General features: G+C 42.6%; 1 protein-coding gene across 1 annotated transcript in view; it reads left to right on the forward strand.

Moving 5' to 3' along the window:
- Positions 1 to 21,182, forward strand: part of ABCA4 (ATP-binding cassette, sub-family A (ABC1), member 4) — a 246,946-nt gene that overhangs the window by 15,451 nt on the left and 210,313 nt on the right. Inside the window, exons 5-6 of the mRNA XM_006882479.1 lie at positions 11,562 to 11,689; positions 17,482 to 17,679. Of these exons, the coding sequence (XP_006882541.1) occupies positions 11,562 to 11,689; positions 17,482 to 17,679 (326 nt within the window). The remainder of the gene's footprint in view (positions 1 to 11,561; positions 11,690 to 17,481; positions 17,680 to 21,182) is intronic.

Here is a 21,182-nt window from a genome sequence, read left to right on the forward strand (position 1 = left end):
AGAGGCGGTGTGGTTGGCGCAGGATAGAGCAGGGTTTAGGGCTGTTGTGCATAGGGTCGCTATGAGTCGGAAACGACTCGATGGCACATAACAACATAACAACAACACTTCCACAATAATGGGCTCATGAGGTTCTTTGCAACTGTTTTGTCTAATTCACTGTGTGGTTTGATATCTGGACTGCTGCTTTTATAAGCATTGAATATGGACCCAAGTACAATGAAATCCTTAACAGTTTCAAACTTTTCTCCAGTTTGTGGTCCAATTTTGTGAGGACTTTTGTTTTCCTTTATGTTAAAATGTAATCCACATGGAAGACTATATAGCCTTTATTCTTTCTTCATCAATAAGTACTTTAACACATTGCCGCAAATGACGGCAAAATGTGTTTTTAAGCATGGTTGTCAATTTAAAAGTGTGCGGCAATGTGTTAAATCCACTTCACTTTTTTTTTTTTTTTTGGACTTCACTTTTAAAGGCTATGTCATTTTCATACCAGAAGTTGTTAATGAGTTGAGTCTTCCTTCAGTCTTGATGCCATTTACTTCATCTTGTCCAGTTTCTTAGATTATTAGCATAGCATATAGATTGAAATAATAAGAATAGTGAAAGGATGTAAATACATATACCTTTTCATGAAGTAAAGTGCACAAATCTTCTTTTTTGCTTAAATAACTGTATCTTAGTCACTGTACAGGTTCTGTATGATCACATTTAAGTGTTTTGGAATTCCCGTTCTACACATTAATAATTTACGATCCATAGAGTTCAATGTCTTTGCATAGTCAAAAAACACAGGTAAAGATCTCTGCTTTCAACCAAGATCCATATGCCACCAACAGTGATGTTTCACATTCTCTAAATAAAGTTTGAAATTCTGGCAGTTCTCTGCCCATGTGCTATTATTGCAACTGTTTTGGAATTATATTTTGCATAGTTTTACTTGTGTGTATTATTAACAAAATTTAGTGATTTCTGCACTACTGATCTTTCTCAGTCATTTGTTCAGGTAACCGTCTTCCAAGTTTCTAGACATAGAATAAATGTTTCCAGTATTGCATTTGTTTGTTGAAACATTTCGGTTGATTTCTTCATTAATTACTAGAGCCTTCTTTTCACCAATGCCTTCAATGCACTTCAACTTCCTTCAATAACATTGGTTCTTGATCATCTTATATGTGAGCTGTTCCACAGTTGGCCTGGCCTGTTCTAATTAATAATATTGAATTACTCTATGATCTCTTTCCACAAAAGTTGTTGATCTGATCCCTATATGTTCCATCTGGTGATATCCATGTGTATTGTTGCCATTCATGTTGTTGGAGAAGGAATTTACAGTAAATCAGTAGTTAGTTGAACATAATTCCACTATATGTTCCCTAGTGTTTCTATAACCATGGCCATATACTGTACTGATCCTTTCTCTTTGTTTTAAACTTTCATATTCTAATCACCAGTAATTATTATTGCTTCTTGCTTGATCAATTAATTTTACATTATAGAAGCTTGTAAAACTCTCATTTTACTCAGCTTTGGCATTATATTTGAATAATAATCGTTTTATTCTTCATGTTCATCTACTTTGTAGGCATATGAATAATTTCCTGTTACTCACAGCATTGTATTTGATGTTGTTGTTATGTACTGTCAAGTTAGAACTGATTCATAGCTGACCTTCCAGTGGATTTTGAGAGGCAGTAAATTGGACAAGAAGAGATCTTTATCTTGTGGATCGCCTGGTGGATTAAAACTCCAACTCCTTACCACTAAGCCACCAGAGCTCCCTCTCTCATGATTGATCATGCAGTTTTCTTTGTGATGATGAAGATGATATGGTTCCCTTTCAATGTGTCAAGCCTGCCATAGTAGATCATGTGATTATCCAATTCAAAATGACCAACACCAGTCCATTTCAGGTCACTAACACCTTCTTCAATGAGCTCAGCGCCTTAATCCTCAGGGCGTTGCACTGCTAATGCAAAGGTGGTGCCACTCTGACAATTCAAATCCACTAGCAGCTCCACGGGAGAAAGATGGGAAACCTCTTCCTGTGCAGTTTACAGCCTCTGAAACCCCACTGGAGGGTCAGCTATGAGCAGGCTCCGACTTAGCAGCAATGAGAGTGAATGAGTGAGAGTGCCTCCTTCCAGTGTTTCATTTAATTTCTACCTACTTCTCATTTTCCTGGATTGAGACGTTGTTCTAATTGTTTGTCTGTGTTCTAATTATTAGTGAGTGTTTCTTCTTATTTTTCAATCATACAATGAAAGCAAATGAAGGCTCCAAAAGCTTTATTCTATCTATGTCATTACTAAAAAGACTCCCCAAACCCTAAAATCCACCCCCTTGAAAAAATCCCACTCATTGCCATTGAGTAAGAAGTGACTTATAACTGACCATCCATTGGTTTTCCAAGGCTGTAAATTATTTGGAAGAGACTGTCTATCTTTCTTCTGAAGCACTATTGGTGGATTTGAACTGCCAGAGAAGCATGGCTTGCTTTTTTAAAAAAAAAAAAATTTTGTTATTTTTTGCCTTTGTACCGTAAAATTGGATCTAACTGGTACAGGAGGAGATTGCCCCTCCTTCTCCAGCAGAGCATCTGGTGGATTCAGAGTAACTCTGGGATTGCAGTTCAGCTTCTTGCCACTAGGCCACCAGAGCTCCCTTAGAAGCATGGCTTTTGGGTTAGCTATGCAAATCCTTAAGGATGAGTTAATGTTGACTCTATTTTGAGGCTGAATTTCTTCCCCACATGTGTTTTGAAAGCTTTCAAACCTAAAGGACTCATCTTTCAATGCTATAATAGAAAGTGTTTTCACTCACCAAGTTTTTCATAAGTAAATTGCCAGTTCCTTCTTCCTAGTCTTTTTTTGTGTGGAAGCTTCATGAAACATGTTCACCATTAGTAACCCTGCTAGTATTCTAAATACCAGTGATGTAGATTCTGTCACAGCAACAGCTTAGCATCACTCACACCATGACAGTATGACAAAAAGACAGATGAGATAGTGAGCACTCATCAGAGAGACTAAAATTAGGAAAGAATAGAGTATTTGGTGGGGAAAATACCAGAGGAGTTGTTGTTTGTTGTTGTTATGTGCCGTTGAGTCACTTGTGACTCATAGTGACCCTATGTACAACAGCCCTAAACTCTGCTCTGTCCTGTGCCAATCACACTGTCTCTGACACTCCCATCCAGATTACCCCAGTCACTAAAACAATCCATCTCATAGAGGGCCTTCCCGTCCTGTGCTGTCCCTCCACCCTCCCAAGCATGATGTCCCTCTCCAAGGACCGTTCTCTCCTCACAACATGTCCAAAATATGTTAGACAGAGCCTCAGAATCCTTGCCTCCAAGGAGCCACCCGGTTTAACCCTTTCCTGGACGAATCTGTTTGTTTTCCTAGCAGTCCGTGGTATCTCAATACTCTTCTTCAGTACCACAGCTCAAAGGCATCAATTCTCCTTCTATCCTCCTTGGTCATTGTCCAACTCTTTGATGCATAACAAGTGATTGTAAAACCCATGGCCTGTATCAGACGCACCTTAGTCTCCAGAGAGACACCATTGCTCTTCAGTACTTTGGAGAGGTCCCTAACAGCAGACTTTCCCATGGCAATGCACCTTTTAATTTCCTGGCTACTGGTGCCAAGAGTGTTGACTGTGGAGCCAAGCAATGTGAAAAATCTCAAACTCTTCACCATCCATAGCATACAGAGGTGGTATGAGGATTCACTTTGGTAAGGATGCCTCTTCCTCCAACTCATATGAGAAGGATGAAAGTGGGGAAGGAGGAAAGTAAAGATTTTGTCCCAGTTAAATCCAGAGTTTGAAAAAGGGATGCCAAATGAGGTCATGCTTTGGACAGTGTGAAGCTAGATTAGGTAAAATCACATACATGCAAAATCTTGCTGAAGATTATCCAGAAATTACTAGTATGTTGATAGAAAACTGTGAGAAATACAGAGTTTAGAAGAGTTCCTATACAATCAGAGTTTAGAAGAGGTCCTGGCATTAGGAAGATCATTGTCAATGTAAGATAGATGTCTATTTGTACTTTCTTTAGTATACAAAGGCATGTGTGGATCACAACAAATTATGGCTAATGTTTTGAATAAGAGGAATCCTGGAACACTTGACTGTACTCATGTGAAACCTATATATCTAGACCAGGAAGCTGTTATTGCAAAGGAGCGAGGAAATACTACATGTGTGGTTTTTTTGTTTTGTTTTTTTTTAAATGTGTGAAAGAAGAAGAGCTAGAAGCAGGAGGGTGAGGATTGTAGAGTAGATAAAGGTGTAGAACAGCCTTCATAGCATTGAAAGAAAGAGATCTAGAACTTATCAACATAACCTTAAGGACTCAGGAGAGAGAAGGTATTATGTATCTATAAAGATATAAATTTATGCAATTATGTGATATTTTTCTAGTAACATTTAGCATCTCAGGTGCTGAGGCTGAGAGGGTGGAATGTGAGTTGATGCAGGACCAGGGACTCATCAGGGAGGGGCCTTAGTAACTTGAGGAGGATTCAGGATGGATGTTGGACCGTAGTTCTCAAATCCAGGCTGCAACTGAATGGAAGAGAAGCCAGAAGGACTAAAATGGGCTGGGAGGAATGGAGAGGCAGGGAGGAGAGGTCTCTGGGTGCAGTGAGCCTGAGGAAGAGATGAGAAAATGGGCAAGAAGGAAGACTGATGACAACAGTCAGAGTGAACTATCCAAACTTAAAATTTCAAAGACAGGCAGTACAGAGTGAGAGCAAGCCACTGTATGTGACTGTGGCAGTTGAAATGGTGAGGTAATGAGAAGCCAGGCTATTAGGTGGGTCAGATTGTGCAGGATAATAATAGCAGGAACTGACACAGAGAGAAATGGTCCCTTTCCGTAAGAGTTGGAGAGTCATTTGGAATAGACAACAGGAGGGAAAATAGGAAGATGATCCTTTTCATGTATCTCTGTAAAACAACTGTGTTTCTTTTCAAGGATAAGTTGATGTGCTGTTGTCACCTCTGCCATAGGGTCTCTTTATAAGACTAATGGGGTGTCCTGAGCAGAGGCTCCTAGTGGGGGGAGATTCATAGTAGATTAGGCTCAGAGGCAGCGGAGGAGTCTGCCTGGGAGATGTGTGTTGCTAGAACAGGAGTTTAGGTGTGGGATGAGGGGCATGGGGAGAGTTGACCCTAGACTTGACCTTAGAGGATGGCAGAGATGAGGGAGGTATGTATTAGGCTCTGCTCAGTTTCAGGGAGGTGCTGAAAGGTCCCTGCCAAATCCAGCTGTGAGGGAGGAGAGTGGAGTGAACCATGCTGCAGCTCACTGAACACTGGGCAGATGCTTGGTGAGCACCACTGTGTACCAGGCGCTGTGCTAGGCTCTGGACCAGAGAGATGAGGTGCCAAGAGCTGCCCTCAAGGGCTCACAGGGCAGAGTGGAAGAAATAAGTAAACAGATGATGACCACATGTGTGTGTCCGTGTGGAGGGCGATAGGCTGTGGGACGGACGGAAGCAGCAGGGGCTCCCAGAATCAGGAGAGTCAGGAGGGGAAACCTCTGTTTATGTCTCCACCCTCTCCTGCCACTGAAACTGTAGAAGACATGTTCAGGTGGGTGCAGTAAGAGGATATCATTACATTCTAACGATTTAAAAAATTTGTAAACTTTATGTAGTGATTTTCTACAAACCAGAGAGCAAGCACTCCATTCTTGGCTACTCTGGAGAGAGCTTGTTTTAATTAGCATGGGGATAATGGGTTCAAGTGTAACAGAGATGATGTGGATGGCACAGATAGGGCAGGGTTCACATCCATTTTTCATATGGCCACTGTGCACATAACAAAATTAATGTAAGCCAGGAGCACAACCAGAACTTTCATGTAAGAAAAGCAGGGAAAACATCAGCCAGAAGATGGTTTTTTTCAAGGTAAAGGAAGTAGAAGAGAACATGACTGTCCAGCTCATGGAGTGGAGTATCCTCATGGATTCAGTGGGATCCATAATGAGGGGGTCTCTCATTTAAGTGTCTGATTGTCAGAAACAGTCTGAGTGGGAGGACATATAAAGGAAGTCTATCCGGAACTATTTCTCAATAGCACATATACTGTTGTTGTTAGGTGCCAACAAGTAGAATATGACTCATTGTGACCTTATGAGTAAAAGATCTAAACCCTGTTCTATCCTGTTCCATCCTCACACTTCCTAACACACAAGAGCCCATTGCAGCAGTCACCATGTCAATCCACCTGGTTAAAGGTGTTAAGGGTCTTCCTCTCCTTTGCCAACCATCCACCCTTCCCAGCATTATGTCCTTCTCCAAGGAATAGCCCCTCCTAGCAACATGCCCAAAGTATGTGAGGCGAAGATGCCTCATCATTCTTGCATCCAAAGAGCACTCTGGCTGCACCCTCTCCAAAACATACCTAGTCATTCCCATTGTCATCTGTGGGATGTTCAGCGCTCTTCTCCAATGCCACAATTCCAAGGCGTCTATTCTTTTTCTGTCATCCTTATTCATTTCCCAGCTCTCAGATGCATATCAAGTAATCGGAAAGACCATGGCCTCAATTAGATGCACTTTTGTCCTCAAACTGATGTCATTACTCCTCAATGATATGGAGAGGTCCCTAACTGCAGATTTCCCCAGTGCAATGCATGTCCTTATTTCCTGACTGCTGGTATCAAGGGTGTTAATTGTGGATCCAAGCAAGATGAGGCTGTTGACAGTTTCAATCTCTTCTCCCTCCATCCATTATGATGCCGCCTATTGGTAGAGTGGCATCAAGATTCTTTGTTTTCTTGATATTGTGATGCAATCCATACTGAAGGCTGCATTCCTTGATCTTCAACAAGTGCTTAAAATCTTCCTCATTTTTAGCAAGAAAGGTTGTGTCATCTGTATAACACAGGTTACTGATGAGTCTCCCTCCAATCTTGATGCCACACTCCTCCTCCTAGAATCCAGCTTTTCAGATAATTTGCTCAGTATACAGATTGAATAGGTATGGAGAGTGAATACAACCCTGACACATCCCTTATCAATTTTTTAAAATTTTTTTCACTATTTTATTTACAAAATTCTAATACATTGTTTTCAAGAACAAATTTTTTCTATTTCCCTCACCCCCCCGTCAAATTGTACAACTCCACGATTAATGCCCCCCTTCCCCTGCACATCCCCATCCTTCTGCTTCCACCCTCTCCCAACCTTCTTGGATCCTTATACTCATTTTACAGTAATGGTTTTATACATATTTATCCTTGTCTGACTGAGTTAGTTCAGTAAGCCTAATGCTCTCCAGTCCCTCCCAAGTTAGGTAATAATTTACAAAATCATTGCTCTTACATGCTGCATAATATTCCATTGTGTGAATGTACCATAATTTCTCAATCTGTTTGTTTGTAGTTGAACATTTGGGCTATTTCCTGCTCTATTCGTACAACAGAGTCCTGATCCAGGTATAGGTTCCCCTGAGCACAATCAAGTGCTCAGGAATTCCCATTCTTCTCAATGTCAGCCACAGATTGTTATGATCCACATGTTAAAATAGCTTTGCATAGTCACATAGTAAATCATAAGTACATACTCTTTTGGTATTCTTTACTTTTAGCCAGGATCCATTTGACATCAGCAACGATATCCCTGGTACCATGGCTTCTTCTAAATCCTCCTTGAACTTCTGGCAATTCCCTATCTATATACTGTTTTAGTCATTTTTTAATGATCTTCAGCAGTATTTTGCTTGCATGTGATATTAATGATATTGTTCGATAGTTTCCACATTCAGTTGTATCATCTTTCTTGGGAATGGGAACAAATATAGACCTCTTCCAATCTGTTGGCCAGACAGCTATCCTCCAAATTTCCTGGCATAGACTGGTGAGCACATCCAAGGCTGCATCTGTTAATTGAAATAAGTCAGTTGGTATCCCATCGATTCCTGGGGCCTTATTTTGTGCCAATCTCCTCAATGCAGCTTCTCCTTCCTCCTTCATTACTTTTGGCTCCTGTTCATATGGTACTTCCTGAAATTTTTCAGTGTAATCAATTATCTGTACATTCCCTCCATTTTCTTTTGATGCCTTTTGGGTCATTCAGTAGATTTCCCATAGCATCTTTCATTATTGCAATACAAGGCTGAAGTTTGTTTTTAAGTTCTTTCAATATATAGTGCATATATGAGAAGCAAAATCTCTACTTTCTAATATAAAAGTAAGGTCTTTGGCTCATACAAACAGTTTGAGCCTGAGTGCTTGTCTAAAGTTTGACAATTTGACAACCAACCACCCCCCAACCCTGTGCCCAGTTATGCTGCACAGAAAAGGGCTGGCAGTCTACTTCTGTAAATATTATAGCTAAGAAAACCCTGTGGATCAGTTCTCTTCATAGTGCTGCTACGAGCTGGGGCTGGCAACAGATTTAGTTTTTGTTTTGTTTTATCTAAAATTCACTTGAAAACTTCCTGCCACCTAGTCAGTCCCAGCTTGTAGCTGACCCTCCATGGGGTTTCTGAGGCTGTAAATTGTAAAGGAAGAGATTGCCCATTTCCTCCCTTAACGTGACTGGTGGATTTGAATAGAGAGGCTTGGCCCTTGGATTAGCAGCACAACTCCCTATGGACTTCATTTTGACTGGCATGCAGATTCTTCCTACAAACCCAAAGACTGTGGGGGAAATTCTGGAAGGAAAGTCGTTTAGATTGTCTCAAGAGAAAGAAAGGGTCTGGGAAGGCCCATGAGGACTGACCCTCCAAAAAAATGTCTGGGTGTGGGAATGGAGACTCTCCGGAATCCCTCACCTGCTTGGGGCTGACAGAGGAAATTGTTTTAACATGATTGAGAGACTACAGAGCTTTCTTGGAGGTGAGAAGTGAGGGGGATTTGTGTGTGGTCTTTACCATGTCAAACCATCATGGCAGGATGGCAGAGGACTGTCCCCAAGTGAAGGACCCAGTCCCTGAGGAAAGCCCAGGTCAGGGACCAAAGCCCACTGTCAGCATGGCTAATTTCAGAGTCTACAGGCACCTGTACACAGGTCGATATGAAATCCTACGCCTGAAGCCACAGTGAAGAGCCAGGCTCTGTGAGCAAGAGGAGCAGTGGGGTGTGCGCATTGCCTGCCCCGGTCACCTGGGAAAGTATGCAGTGGTGGAAGCCCAAAGCCGGCAGCACCTCTCATTCACTGCAAACCTGTAGTACTGCATTCTCAGCAGGGGAGGATTAATAACAAAGGCCAGACACGAAACCCCCTACCCCCACCCCCAAACAGGCTCTGTGGTCTCTCAATCATCTTCAGAATCCCCCTTGCTGTCAGCCTCAAGCATTCTCCCCAGTTGCCCTCCTGCCCTGCCTTCGGCTCCCTGCCTCAGCAGTTCTGCTCCCCCAGCTTTCGTCATCCTGGTGATGAGAACGAGAAGAACCACATTTTAAAATAATGTCTTTTTCTTTCCCCAGGCCCCCAGTTCATATTTCTCTCTCTCGGGAGTCTGGGGACGCTTCTGTCTGGTATCGGCCTCATCTCTCACTTTGAGGGCCCCCTTTCCCCACAGGGTGGTTCCCGCCCCTCCTCAGGTGTGTGGTGAACCAGCACGTTCCTGCCCTTCCCCCCAGGGCCACAGCCGCCCGGGCTCCTGGGTGGTATGTTGTGTGATGGCTCATGAAATTGCTCCAGCTTTCCCTGGTTTTGTCCTTCCCAGTCAGATATTTGTATGTCAGGTCAGGGGAGTAAGTTAAAGAATAACTAAGAGATAAACAATCAGAGGTCTTGGCTCTCAGGTCAAGGCAATAAGTCTTTACTGGATGCCTCTTGACATTCCATGGACTTTTATCTAAGCCCTACCTCCATGTAAAACAGCCTCGATGGCGTAGTAGGTTAAGTGTTGAGCTGCTAACCAAAAAGTTTGGTAGTTCGAATCCACCAGACGCTCTGTGAGAGAAGGATGAGACTGTCCCTTCCTGTTAAGATTTATAGTTCAGTGCCATCAAGTCAAGTACAACCCAAAGCAACCCTAGAAAAAGAACTAGAACCCTAGAAGAGAAAAGAACTCTGTCCTTTCCTGTGCCATCCTCACACTTCCTGACACAGTAGAGCCCAATGTGGCAGTCACTGTGTCAATCCACCTGGTTGAGGATTTTTCTCTCCTTCTTATGTGAAATGCTGTGATGCTGAACCCAACGTTAGAGACATCATTCATGCCAAAGAGGTTGCTGTACGCTGGAACTTCAGGACTGGTCCTCATGTCCCGTCTTCATGGTCAGTCCTGTGGGCTGGTCATCTGTCCTCCAAGAGGAAATGTGCGACAAAGTCCAAGTGACCAGCCACTGAAAATGGACAGAATGGATTAGGGTGTTAGGATTGGGAAGAAACGGGGGCATTTGCTAACACATGTTAGTTAAAGAAGACCAGAGAGATAAGCTGTCAGCCAGACATTGGGGATGTTGGGACACAGAGATAAGCAACTTAAGCCTTTCGCCTAAAGTTGACATAACTTACAAGAATCTGAGCCTGTAAGCCTTTTATCTGGCTGACTAGTCAATGAGAGTTGGCCTCAGAGGCAGAAAAAGGAGGTGGTCCCTTGGAAGAGTAAGAGTAATATTAATGCAATCAGAGGAAGATTCACTAAGTGTTTGCTATATTTTAGTTCTGGGAGCTTTATATTTGTCATCTTGTATCACCCCCACCACAATCCTATACAGTGGACATAGAAAGTGAGAACACAGAAGTTTGATAATTTGTCCCAAAGTCACCTTCACTGTTGGGAGACCTTCATGTTTCCCTACAAAGCAATTCCTGCTTCTGGCACTTTGGCACTGAGCTGGAGAGAATGTGGCCTCACTGTCCTGCATGGGCCTGAGGAATCAAGTCCAGGCAGTAGGCCTTCTCTTCTTTCTCAATTGAAGATTTTCCTGATAAAAATATCCTGTCTCTTTGTTCTTGCCAGTGCTTTATGCTTGGGCCTGAGCTGAAGTGACAGAAATGCCAACGAGTCCTTGCCGAAAGGCATCCACAGAGTGGGCAGAGCACATAACTCTTCAATCCCAGATCTGGCACTATTGATATTTGAACTGGGGAATGCTCTGTTGGGGCTGCATATGCCTCATCTCTTACACAGTCTCCCTTACACATCCTATGCATCTTAGGATGTTTGGAAGCATCATTTGTCTCTAGTCACTTGTGACAACCGCTAACACCACTCCACTTATAACATCCAAAATGCAAATTTGTCACACACTCCTTGGGAGTCATTATCTCCCCTTTCTGACCCCTCTCCACCGGATAAGGGCTGTTGTCCTCAACAGACCCCGCAGAGCATCTGATGTGCTTCTCAAGCTAGCTTTTTTCACCTCTGTGTCTTCTTACTACAACTTGTTCATCTGTTCAGCAGCAAATATCACTGCTGTGACCGCTGTTTCCTCACAGGAGACCTGACCTCCAGGTGCTCCCAGGGAACCCAAGAACGTGTCTGATTGTCAAGTTAGAAAGGTTTCCAATCTTTCCAACAGTTTCATTTGTGTGACCCAGCTGCCTTTCCACAACTTGCTATCTCTCATTCACATACAGGACGAGGGATACGAATCCGGGATATCCTGAAGGATGAAGAAAGACTGGCCATATTTCTCATGAAAAGCATTGGCCTGTCTGATTCTGTTGTGGAACTTCTGATCAACGCCCAGGTCCGTCCAGAGCAGGTAGGTGGCCTCTCTGTGGCTCTGAATGAAGATGGCTGGTTATGAGTACTGTGTCTGAGAGGCAAGAGGACCTTAATTTGCTTTCCTTCTCAGTATCATATTCAGAATCCACGATCCCTGTCACACGCTCTGAAAAACACCCTAGAGTTTATGATGTGGATGGTGATAATTCACATAAGATGCTGATACAGTACAAGTCCCAGTAACACTTTAAAGATCTGAGTTTAATCATTGAAGGAAGCTTTAGAGACCTTGTGATTCTACCTTCTCTTTTTAGAGTTGAGGAAATCAACATTTATCTACTTACTGATAAAATATTTAGAGGCTGTTTGTTGTAGGTTCCAGTGGGCCTTGGTGGTGTAACTGATCTGCAGCTTGTCAGCTCAAGCACATCCAGTGGCTACATGGAATAAAAGGCCTGGTGAACCACTTCTGTAAAGAAAACACTCAAGAGTAGTACGTCCTGCATGTGTGGGGAAGCAGCAGCTAACAGCGGTAACTGCATGCTAGCAGACACTATGAACAGTGTCCAAGTGCTCTAAGTCAGGAAGCTAACATTCCAGTGTGGAGCTATGAATGGTCAAGTAAACAAGTGGACATGGGAATTCATAATGTGGTCTGGGTTGTGATAAATGCTGTGAGGGAAAATCCAGCAGCATTAGACGTGAGAGCAAGACTGGAGGAACACAGAGCAGTTTTGCCTGGAATACAAGACGGTATTTAAAGCAGATCCTACTTGAGAGAAGGCAGCCTTGCAAATAACTGAGAGCAAAATGCTTGGAAAAGGGGCGAGTCAGCAAAAGAGAGGAAGATTCTCAACAAGATAGACACAGCAACTACAGCAGTGAGCTCAAGCGTGTCAGAGACGATGAGGATGGCACAGGATAGGACAGGGTTCAGCTCTGTCGTTCTTAGGGTTGCTATGAGCCATACTCGACTCGATGGCACCTAACAACAACACAACCACTCTCTAGTAGGTACCAGCTCAGAGCAACCCTCCCTCAGTGTTCAAGACTGAATCTTATAGGAAGAAAAATGTCTTTCTCTCAAGGAGCACCTGGTGGATTCAAACCATTGACTTTTCAGTTAATATCACAACACACATGAGAGCTCCTTAACCAACTGAAAAACCTGAGTGTGCAGAGGAATCACTAAGAGTTAGGGAACATGATCCTGATCATGGCAACCTGCAAATCCCCGCTTTTCTGGGCTCTTTCTCCTTTGCTGGACAAGCTCCTGTCTCCTGGGTCCATTTCTCACACATGTGCATGGAGTCAATTCCAACTCATAGCAACTACATTCGGACACAGTAGAACCATCTGTTAAGGTTTTCCCAGCTGTAACCTTTATAGGCACAGATTACCAAGGCTTTGCTCCCACGAGGATGGCTAGTGCTTTTGAACTGCCGCAATTTCAGTTAGCACCTCTGGTACTTTAGTTGTTTTACCACCAGGATACCTTCATTTCTTTATTTTATCTCCTCAAAATCTGTTTCACTCATTTGAATTGTTGTTAGGTGCTGTCAAGAGCAACCCTGTGAACAGCAGGTTGAAACCTTGTCCTGTCCTGTACCGGCCTCAAGGTCTTCACCATGCTTACACCCATTGTTGTCACTGTGCCAATCCATCTCATTGAAGATCTTCCTCTCTCTCACTGACCACCTACTTCTCCAAGCACGATGTCTTTTTCTAAAGACGAGCCCCTCCCGATAGCATACCCAAAGTATGTGAGATGAAGTTTCAGCATCCTTGCCTCCTAACAGCACCCTGCTTGCACTTCCTCCAGGAAAGAATTATTTGGTTTTTTGACAGTCTTAGGAAGGAGGGAGCTCTCGTGGCCTGGTGGTAAAGAACTGTGCTGCCAACCCAAAGGCAGACAGTTCAAATATACCACTTACTTGCCAGGGGAAAGATGAAGAAGCTCCTCCTATGTAATTTACAGCTTCTGAAAACTTGCTGGAGGGTCAGCTATGAGTCGATTCCAACTCGATAGCACATATAAAAACAGAATATAAATCAATTCAGATGTACGGTATCCTTAGCGATGTTCTTGAGCATGCTAACATCGTGAAGATGGTACAGGACTGAGCAACTTTTATTCTGGTCTAACATGAGGTCGCTATAAGGTGACTCAAGAGCAGTAGAGATACAAACTACCAGAGCCAATTCCAATCAGTGTTTCTCTTCCTCAGTTAATGTTTCTTATTCTAGTGTAGTGGTTCTCGAAGCCTTGAGACCAACATCAACTGGGGACTAGTTAGCAATACTAGTTAGCTCAGAACGACTAACTGAGAGCCCCCAGGCTGACACCAAGCAGTCGGTATCTCAGCCGCCCTCGAGGGAATCCTGACAGTCACTCAGATGTCAGAGTCACTGCTCCAGTGTGAGCTCATGGTATGATGAACCCAGTGGGAATATGAAAGGATCAGGAGATGTAGACCAGACCCCTGGATTCTGCTTCCACCCCGGTCTGCACGCACTTCAGACTCCAGGAGAGTCTGGGACGTCAACAGAATTTCAGGGCCTGTGTCAGTCCTGAGATAAAGGTCAGCTTGCTGTCTGCGCAGAGCGAAGAGCGAGGACCCCACCTGCCTGGCTGGGACTAACTCCACAGAGAGGTGGCTCCTGAACAGCTGGGAGGACGCTTTCCTGGCTTCTCAGATCCTGAGGTTTTCTCTGAAATGAGAAGAACTGGGGTCAGTCCTGAGGAGACAAGCAGGGTGCTGGGAAGATGACACTGTGGTGCCAGGCCTTGGCGGCCTGTGTCCGGGTGAGGGCCTTGGAGCCTGGTCGGCCCGACCACTCCTGTCCCAGCCTCATCTAAATGGAGGGGATGCCACGGTACTGATTGTTCATTTTCCCTTTGCCTGTTCTTCAGCTCATAAAACACAGGTCCTGGAAATGCCTGTGACAACTTCCAGTTAGCCATAAAACTGAGATGGAGATAAAGGCAGGAATTTAGGGGAAATTTCTCTGCAGGCCTCTCTGAGGTGAAATTGGAATCACCAGTTGCTGTGCTTCTGGCATCAGAGCTGAGGCCTTTCATGAGGGCAGAACCAGCGCCACGTCCCTGGGTTGTGCCTTTGTTTAGTATTGCTGGCTCCGTTCAGCTGAGGCTGCCTGATAGCAAGCTCTGGATGGAGTTTAACAGGGAGCGGGGGCTTCCTGCTCTTTGCATAGCCTTTGTGGGATCCAGGTTCCCCAGCGCCTCCAGTCTGGCTTCTTGACCTGTTACTTTGAGTGACCACCTCTTTCCAAGCTCCAGCTCTTTGTCTCGGTCTCCTGATCCCCTTCTCAGTCCCCAGCTGTTCTGTGAGTCCTTACCCGCCCTGTCCACTGGAACTTCTAACACTGTGGCAATGGCCTCTCTCTGTGTTGGCCAATATGAGCATGTGGCTCGTGGACACTTGAAATAGAACTAGTGTGACTAAATAACTGAATTTTACATTATATTTCCTTTTAAAAACTCTCCAACTCACTGATACTGTCAGTTCTGGCTCATAGCTACTTTCCCTTGGATTTATGAGGCTGTAAATCCTAACAAGAGCAGATGACCTGTCTTCCTCCCTCAGAGCAGCTGGTGGATTTGAACTCCCAGAGTCACAGCCTTTTGGTTAACAGACCACACCTGACATAAATGGGAATAGTCACATAAGACTGTGGCTCTAGTGGATCCTGCTCATCAAATGTGGAATAGTTCCCTTTACCACCAGGATCCCCTCCCACCACTTTCTGCCCAGGGACTTGCATAGCTCCCAGGGGTAGCATGGCATCCCCTGGCCCACTTTAGGAAATTATTAGATGATGAGTGTACAATTCTTTGGCCAATTCTTTGCTCTTCCCCTTAACACTGTAAACTCAGAGGCATGCCTCAAAGCTCAGTTATCTCCTCCTTGGTGAAATTGTTCCTAAACCCTTCTTTCCACCCTTTCCTTCTTCCTTACTTGCCAAAGAGCTAACTAGAAATGATTAAACATAAGCTTTAGATTTTAGTCTAAGCAGGGCAGGACACCTAATCTTTGTGACCCCTAAGGTCACAAGTTAACCATTATGCCTCTGTATCCTCGTGTGTAAAATAGAGATCATGAAAGCGCCTTCCTTATATGGATGTTGTGAAGATTAAAAGAATGAATATATCTAAAGCACTGAGAATGGAACCTGTTGTAGTTGGGGACTACACGTTGTTACTCCGAGCTGACCCTCCAGCAAGTTTCCAGAGGCAGGAGATTGCAGAAGAGGACATTACCCAACTTTTCCCCGTGAAACAGCTGGTGGATTTGAGCCATGTGCCTTTGGGTTAGCTGTGCGTCTCCTTACCATTGAGCCACCAGAACTGCCTGAATGCAGCCTGGCACGTAGTAAATAATAAATATTGACTGTTTTCCTTAGCTGTTCTTCACACTCTCACTTCAGTCTTTCACCATATTCCATCAGGCACTTAGAGATGTAACATTCATGCTGCCTGTAAGAATTGCAAGGGGTGGGGGAAATATAAGATGTCCAGTTAAATTAGAATTTCAGAAAAAAATTATTTTTAGTATAATTATGTCCTGTTGGGACTTTATTTAGGAATATGCTTATACTAAAAAAAGAAAAAAATATTTTTCATTGATTGCCTGAAACTCTAATTTAACTTCAAACCTGGTATTTTCACTGGCTAAATCTGGAAACCTTAGAGAGGATGAGAAAGGAGAGAGGGAATTGGTCACTTACCATCACTACAAATATATCCAAGTCACCTCCTCCCTAATCCCCAGATTTCTTGTCCTCAACTTCTGAGAGTAGGCGCTATTAATCAAAATGGTAAGAAGGAAGCTTTTCCAAATGTTAAACGTAAAATGATACTTGGACAGTGAGTATATTAGCTTCTTGTGTGGCTATAACAAACTGCACAAGCTTAGTGGTTTAAAACAATTTAAATGTATTGTCTTAAGAGTTCTGTAAAGGAGTCCTAGTAGCACATTGTTAAGTGCTTGGCTGCTAGCCAAAAGGCAGGTGATTCGCTACATGGGAGAGATGGAGCAGTCTATTTCTGTAAAGATTACAGACTTGGAAACTGCACTAGGAAACTCTACTATGTCCTGTGGGTTTCTGTGACTCATACTAGAGAACTGACTCAATGGTAAAACTTTGGTTTGACTGTCATGCTACAGAAGTCTGAAGCCAAGGTGGTTTTTGTTTGGAGGCTCTGAAAATATCTTATCTTACCTTTTCCAAAGTTTGTCTGCAGCAACAGGTGGTCACGTCACTCTCATTGCACCTTGATATATTTTCTCTTCTGCCTCTTCTTTCACATTTAAGGGCCTTTGTGATTATACTAGGACTTCCCAGTTGTTGTTGTTGTTATGTGCCGTCGAGTCGCTTGCGACTCATAGCGACCCTATGTACAACAGCCCTAAACCCTGCTCTATCCTGTGCCAATCACACTGTCTCTGACACATCCATCCCGATTACCCCAGTCACTGAATCAATCCACCTTATAGAGGGTCTTCCCCTCCTGTGCTGTCCCTCCACTCTGCCCAGCATGATGTCCCTCTCCAAAGACCTGTCTCTCCTTACAGCATGTCCAAAGTATGTCAGGCGACATACTTTGGACATGTTGTAAGAATCCAAAATAATCACATTCTTCTAAAGTCAGCTGATTAGCAATTTTAATTATATCTGAAATCTCACTTCCCCTGTGTCATGTAACAAAACACCCTCACAGGTTCAGTGGAGAATGGGACGTTTTGGGGGACGAGGCATGTTCCTCTAGCCCAGATAGGCACACAATGTTGGTTCTCCTCCTTGCAGTTTGCCCATGGAGTCCCAGATCTGATGCTAAAGGACATCGCCTGCAGCAGGGCCCTCCTGGAGCGCTTCATCATCTTCAGCCAGCGTGGTGGGGCACAGACGGTGCGTGATGCCCTGTGCTCCTTGTCCCAGGGAACCCTACAGTGGATAGAAGATACTCTGTATTCCAACGTGGACTTCTTCAAGCTCTTCCGTGTGGTAAGGGGATATTTAGCTGCTCATACTTAGTAGGTTGTTCCTGAGAGTAGAGGGTCTATTGTCAGACTGTCACGGATGCCCAGATTGAGCAGCATATGAGCCTGATGTTCAGGACAATTCATGGGTCAGTGGTGATTAATGTTTTTAAGACACATGTGAACAGAGGAACGTATGAAGTGCAGTGTATATAAACAAAACACAAGGTATACAAATTTTGTATTCAAATCAATATAAAAGAAAAATAATTTATAAAAATAATTTAAAAAAAAAGAAAGACATTCCAGAATTTCAAAAGTGGTCCGAGAACTCAGGGTCACCACTAGGTTTACCATTAAGCAGGTGGTTGTGCAAAATTATAAGGCAGACTAGAGGAAAAAAGGGGCTTGGGTTTGATACTGGAGGAGATATTTAACCTTCTCAAGCCAAATACAGAGACTCATGTAGAATGATGTGTTACGTGTTTCACTGCAAACCAAAAGGTCAGCAGATTAAATCTACCAGCCCCTGTGAAGGAGAAAGATGGACAGTCTCTGCTCATGAACATTTACTGCCTCACACAAACAGAGACTTGTACACCAATGTTCACAGCAGCATTATTCACCATAGCAAGAACATGGAAACAGCGTAAATACCCAACTACAAGGAAATGAATTGAAAGATTATGATGCATTCACACAGTGGAATACTATGCAGCACCAAGGAGCAGTGATTTTGTAAAACTGTCTAACATGGGAGGGACTGAAGAGCATTATGCCAAGTGAACTAATTTAGTCTCATAAAGATAAATACTGTATAAGACAATTATTGTAGAACAAATATGAGGATATGGGGGGCTTCATCATAGGGTCACACAATTTGATGGGTGGAGGGAGGGAGGGGAAATGAAAGGGGAAAGATCGAGTGTGAAGAACAATATATAAGAACGTTATGAACTTTGTAAATAAACCAATATGAATTTTTTAAAGAGATATAAAAAATATTTACCACCTCAGAAACCTGAGGAAAGGCTATATTTGAGGAAGAATTAACTTTATGGCAGTGAGTTTGGTTTTCAGTTGTGAAAAACCATTCTGTCATCATCATCAGTTATTGCCATGGAGTCAGAACTGACTCAGAGCTGACCCTCCAGCAGTTTTTGCAGAGCCTGTAGATCACAGGTGAGGAGATTGTCCATCTTTCTTCCACAGAGCTGCAGTGAATTTTAACCACCAGAAAAGCACCACCTTTGGGTTAGCAGTACAGCATTCTACTTACTACATTGCTTTTTTTGTTTGGCTTTTTTGTTGTTTTTTGTTTTTGTTTTGTTCTGGAAGCACTTTATTTATGGATTTAATGGTTAAATGTATTTCCACATTGAAAGCATTTAAAAATTCTCCCCCACCACCGCCCACCTTTCCCTAGTCTCCAGTCCACTTTACTATGCATCTTTTATTTTGGACTGCATATAATATTTATTCTGCCATGCATATATATAATACCTAATTGTGTATTCCTTTTAAATAGTTCTTTCCCTCATCTGTTTCAATGCAGTGTACATTAGTTACCCTTACTTTTCTTAGTTGCCTCCCAACCCCCATGTCAGTCCTGTTTTATAACAGTGGCATTATGCAATATTTGTCCCTTTGTAACTGAGATACTTCACTCAGCATAATGTCCTCCAGGATCACCCATATTGTATAATATTTCATTAGTTCCTTGCTTTTCAGTGCTGCATAGTATTCCATTATATGAATATATATTGAGAACCACAGCTTCTCAATCCATTCGTTTGTTGATGGGTACTTCAGTTGTTTCCATCTCTTTGCTATTATGAACAATGCAGCACTAAACATAGGCATGCATGTATCTGTCTGGGTGGCAATTCTGGTTTCTTTAGGGTTCATTTTTAGTAGTGAGATTCCTGGGTCAAATGATATTTGTATTTCCAGCTTTTTGAGAAAACTCCATACTGCCTTCCATTTTACACTCTCACCAACAGTGAATAAGGGTTCCAATTTCTCCACCACCTCGCCAGCATTTGTTGCTTGCTCTTCTGTTAAATTTTGCTATTCTTACTGGGGTGAGATGATATCTCATAGTTGTTTTAATTTGCATCTCTCTTAGAGCTAGGGATTTTGAACATTTCTTCATGTGTTTGTTTGCCACCCGAATGTCTTCTTTGGTGAAGTGTCTGTTCATTTCCTGTGCCAATTTTGTGATTGGGTTGTTTACCTTTATCTTGTTGAGGTGCTGGAGTATTCTATATGTTCTTGGTATAAGTCCCTTATCAGAAATATAGTTACCAAATATTTTTTTTCCCAGTCTATGGCTTCCCTTTTTATCCTGTTGGAGAAGTTTTTGGATGTGCATAGGGATTTGATTGTTAGAAGATCCCATTCATCTTTTATTTTCTCCTGGTTGTAGGTTTTTCAGGATGGTTGGAAGACTGTTCATGTTGTGGATTAGGGCTTCTAGAATTCTTCCAAGCTTTTCTCTGATGAAGTTTATAGTCCTTGGTTTTAGTCCTAGGTTCTTGATTCACTTTGAGTTGGTTTTTGTGTATGGTGTGAGGTGTGGGGCTTGCTTGAGTTTTCTACAGATAGTCTTCCAATTTTGCCAACACCATTTGTTAAAGAGACTTTCATTTCCCCACTTAACTGATGTCATCTCCTTGTAAAAAAATCAGTTGAATATAGGCAAATGAGCTGATTTCTGGGTTCTCGATTCTATTCCATTGATCAGTGTGTCTATCACTGTACCGTACCACTTGGCTTCACTATCACAGCTGTGTAGTAGGATTTGAGATTAGGGAATGAGATGCTCCCTACCTTGTTTTTCTTTTCAGGAGTATATTGCTTATTTGGGGTTTCTTTCCATTCCAGATGAAATTGGAAATTGCCTTTTCCATCTTGTAGAAGAATGGAATTGGAGTATATATTGGGATTTCATTGAACTTGTGGATTGCCTTTGGTAGAATTGTCATTTTTCCAATACTGAATCTTCCTATCCAAGAACATGGTATATTCTTCCATTTCTCCAGGTCTCTTTGTTTCTGTTAGTAATGTTTTGTCATTTTTTCAGGAAGTCTTTTGTGTTTCCAGTTAGATGTACTCCCAAGTATGTAATCTTGTGGTTAGCTATTGTGATGGTTATTGTTTTTCTTAGCTCCATTTCTGTATTCTCTTTGTCACTGTTGAGAAATCCAGTTGATTTTTGTATGTTGATCTTGTATCCTGCCACTTTGTTGACTTGGCCAACTATGTCCAGTAGTTTTCTTGCTGAGTCTTTAGGGTTTTCTAAGTATACTATCATATCATCTGCATAAAGAGATAATTTTTCTTCCTCTTTGCCAATTTAGATACCACTTATTTCCTTCTTTTGTCTTACTGCTCTTGCTAAGACTTCCAATATAATATTGAATAGGAGTGGTGATAGTGGGCATCCTTGCCTAATTCCTGTTCTCAAAGGGAATACCTTTTTTTTTTTAAATTATTAAATTTTATTAGTTTTAATGAACATTTACA

This window comes from Elephantulus edwardii, unplaced genomic scaffold, assembly GCF_000299155.1.
Source record: "Elephantulus edwardii isolate Elephantulus edwardi_28Jun2011 unplaced genomic scaffold, EleEdw1.0 scaffold00020, whole genome shotgun sequence".
NCBI lineage: Eukaryota > Metazoa > Chordata > Mammalia > Macroscelidea > Macroscelididae > Elephantulus > Elephantulus edwardii.